At 59.0% G+C, this 3,529-nt stretch overlaps 2 protein-coding genes across 2 annotated transcripts in view; one reads left to right on the top strand and one right to left on the bottom strand.

The window, feature by feature from the left end:
* Positions 1–1,329, top strand: part of VDBG_07166 (conserved hypothetical protein) — a gene marked incomplete at both ends in the record, with an annotated part of 4,940 nt that extends 3,611 nt beyond the window's left edge. Inside the window, 2 exons of the mRNA XM_003002549.1 lie at positions 139–249; positions 337–1,329. Coding sequence (XP_003002595.1) covers positions 139–249; positions 337–1,329 — 1,104 coding nt within the window. The remainder of the gene's footprint in view (positions 1–138; positions 250–336) is intronic.
* A 727-nt stretch (positions 1,330–2,056) lies between these two features.
* Positions 2,057–2,914, bottom strand: VDBG_07167 (conserved hypothetical protein; the record flags this gene model as incomplete). The annotated part of the gene is made up of 2 exons (XM_003002550.1): positions 2,057–2,446; positions 2,519–2,914. The coding sequence occupies 2 exons, from the start codon at positions 2,912–2,914 to the stop codon at positions 2,057–2,059; spliced, it is 786 nt and encodes a 261-aa protein (XP_003002596.1).
* Between the last annotated feature and the right edge of the window lie 615 nt (positions 2,915–3,529).

Consider the following 3,529-nt stretch of genomic DNA (forward strand, 5'->3'; position numbering starts at 1 on the left):
GAATGGATCTCCAGTTGTCAGAAAAAGAGCACGCCGCAGCCAACGAGATCCCTATTCTCGATATTACTGCGAAGAAAACCACAACCATCAAGTCTCGACACGCACGGGTCGGAAATGGTCATTGACGATTCCTTCCAGAATGGGAAGTCGTTCCATCCAGTGTCGCTTCAGAGGCAAGACTACCAACACACAAGGAAGGAAGTGGTGGTCATTGACGAAGACGAGGCCGAAGATGATGACGACGAGCCCGTCGACGCCCCGAGCCCGAGATGACGTCGATGATGCCAAATCCGACGAAGCCTGACGTCTTTTGTCGATGCGTTGACGAGTCCCCAGCAACCCCTGACCCGCTCGGCGAAGAAGGCGCTCGAGCGCCAAGCTGACGCGGAAAAGGACGGCTCCTTCATCATGAGCGATGGCGACGAGAACAGCATGCTGCGGCTCGTCGTTGAGCTGGACTCGCGCCGTTGCAAGCTGCCCATCAACCGTCACCCGGCCGAGTTTCCGTCTAAGCACGAGGACGTTAAGGAGGTCTTGGACTGCATCACGGTCGTCGCGCCCGAGGATGGTGAAGACGAGGAAGACGAGGCGCAGGAGAAGCCCCGCCGCAAATCAAAGTCCAAGTCCCGCTCGCCAGGTCGTTCGCAGAGCGTCGTGGAAATGTCCGCGCCGTCCTCAGCGAGTGAAACCTGCAGCAAGAAGAAGAAGCGCAAGAGGTCCGCGGCCGCGAGGGAGGAATCGACCAGCAAGAAGGCGAAGCCGAGCCAGGAGGGCCTCCGCAGCCGTCAGACGTCGGTCCTCACGGATCGCTCGGCGGCCTCGTCGTTCTGCTCCGACAGCCACGCCGGCGACGCGGAAGGCCCGTCCTCGCCGGGACACCCCTCGACGCCTGCCAAGGAGACGCGCGCCCGCAAGGCCTCGGTCACGCCCCGGCGCCGCAGCCGCAGGATCTCCAGCGACGAAAAGGACACGGACACGGAGCTCGAGTCGCAGCTCGCGGCCGAACAGATTGCCGCCAGCCGCAGCCAGTCGCTCGCTGTCGAGGAGGCCGTTGCTCTCTCGACGTCGGTGTCGCGGGAGGCTTCGATGGACCTCAGTCACGACGTCACGCCTCGCGCTTCGCAGTCCGTCGCTATACCGACCGTCGAGGAGAACGAGGAGCAGGACATGGACGAGAGTCAGAAGCCCACCATGCTCGACTCGCTGTCCGGCGTACTGGCGCAGCTCAAGTCGGCCACGCTCTCGCGAGACGAGGTCTACAAGATGGAGGACGTCCTCATGGATATCAAGAGGGAACTCTTTGCCGCCGAGAAGAGGGGAAGGGCATGATATGCTCTGCACCTTTTTCCTTTTGGCCAATCTAGTCTTCATCGCACCACGAGGAGATGGACCGAAGACCAAAAACATACCAACAACACTAGTAACAACACGCAAGGACCATGAACAGGGAAACATGGGAGGCACTTCGCATTTTGCTTTTCGGCGTACAGGCGACGGCGGCGGCGGCATCTGAGCTCGGGCGAGGGTTCAGCAGAGGTTACTCTTTTTTTTTTCTTCTCCATTCTCCTCTTTCATTCTCCTTCACGTGTTCGCCTGAGAGGAGAGAAAAACACTTCATAATTGTACATGGTGACGAAACGGTAGGGGGGCATACATACCAAGGGCAGGTTGGGGGAGATGGTCCGCCGCCCAAACCTAAGAATCACTCCAAGGGCAGCATTGTATACCTTAGATACCAAGTTTGTGTAGATGGTGAGCAGGCCTGTTCGGCATCAGGATATCGAGAGAAGCGAGGACGAGACAGAAGAAAGTCGTGATCACATCCAATGCTTCACAAAAATCCTCTGAGTGATGACAAGTGTGCCAGCAAGGGGTTTGAAACATCGTCGTTTGGGTTTGTGCAGTTCTAGGATCCTCCCACCTCGACGCCAGGCATGACAAAGGAGACACGCTTGCTACCGGCCTGCTTGCAGTCTCCACCTTCCAGTCATCATAGTCACCGTGCTCTGACTTCCTCGGTTTCTCAGCTTCCCTCGGCCTACAGCTTTCCCGCGATTCACAAGTCTCCCACCGCGATGACCTGCGCAGCCTCGAAGGCGTCACCAGCTTCAAGCTTCTGCCAGCCCTTGACGGCACCGGCTTCCACACAGACCATGTTACGCCAACCATCATCGGGAGAAAAGTCGGGCATGGACTTGGCCTTGGCTTCCCAGGGGTTCCAGACAACGACATCGTCCAGGTTGTCGCGGGTCAAGCTGTAGAGCTTGCGGCCCGACGCATTATCGGAAACCACAACAGGAACCTTGGGCCCGCCAAGAGGAGTGTAGATACGGTCTGTTTCGCCAGTGAAGGCGAGGTCGCCCGACTGGGTCTTCGTGGCAAGGGATTCGGTCTTGTCGAGATATGAGGCGCCATCAAGGCTGGAGAGGCGGACGGCAGTCACATCCTGTGCAGAGTTGTTAGTGAGTGATGACGGCCATGGAGTGTCATGTGGAGCAGTAGGGGGGGGCGAGCTTACGGGAACGCGCAGGTAGGTGTGCAGAAGGACTTGGAGCTCGAATGGTTTGTCGTCTTCGTTGGTGATGACGAGCGATGTGGCCAGGGCATCGCGGTCCAGAGTCACGCTGTAGATGGCACCGAAGCTGTATCCCCATGCAGCCTTGGTCTTCTCGTCAAGACTCGAAGAGGACAGGCCAAAGTCTAGCTTGACGCTGTAGTTGGTGCCGCTCTCCTCGGATGACTTGCCGAGGAACTCCCAGCGCGAGGAGCGAGCAAAGCCGTGCTGTGGCAGGTTCTTGGTGGCCTCGTGGGTCGGGGGCCTTGGCCGAAGACGGGAAAGACAAGGGGGATACCACCGCGGGACGGGCTTTGGAACCGTCGAGAGCGGCGGCCTCGGACAGCCACAGGCGGTCATTGCCAGCAGCGTCTTTCCAGCTCAGCACAGTGGCTCCGTAGAGCAGAACGGAGATGGATTCGCCCGGTGGGGAGGACGGCACCAACGCGCGAGTTGTCGTCGGACGTGGTGACTTGGGCCTGGGGCGGAAGGCCGGGAGTGGTGGCCAGAGCCGTGGGCTTGTTGGGGCGGTCAACCATTGCTGCAGGCTTGCTGATGACTGGCGGGAAAGGAAGAAGATGGTACGCTGTTGCAGTGGCGGGAAATACGAGGGCAAGCAAAAGCAAGGAGCAAGAAGCAGAGGCCAAAAGAGCTGTGCTAATGAGGAGGGGTGGGCGGGTGAGTTCGTGAAGTTAGTATCAAGGAGCGGCACGGGCCAGACCGGGGGGGTTAAAGAGGGAGGGTCGCGAAGCGATCAGGACTGAAAGGCTACCCTGGAACAAGGTAGGACAAGGATTGGGTGATGAAGCGGAAGTGGATGGATGGTGTAGTGGATAGTGAAGGGTGGACGGAGATGGGAAGCGGGAGTGGAAGCACCAAAAGGTCGATGTGAGGTGAGGTGAGGTGTGGTGAGGTGGAGTGAGGCGGATGGCGGGGTTGTTCCTGAGGAGCAAGGAGGGGCAACCGTCGCTGGGT

Source organism: Verticillium alfalfae, genomic scaffold (assembly GCF_000150825.1).
Source record: "Verticillium alfalfae VaMs.102 supercont1.9 genomic scaffold, whole genome shotgun sequence".
In the NCBI taxonomy this organism is placed as follows: Eukaryota; Fungi; Ascomycota; class Sordariomycetes; order Glomerellales; family Plectosphaerellaceae; genus Verticillium; species Verticillium alfalfae.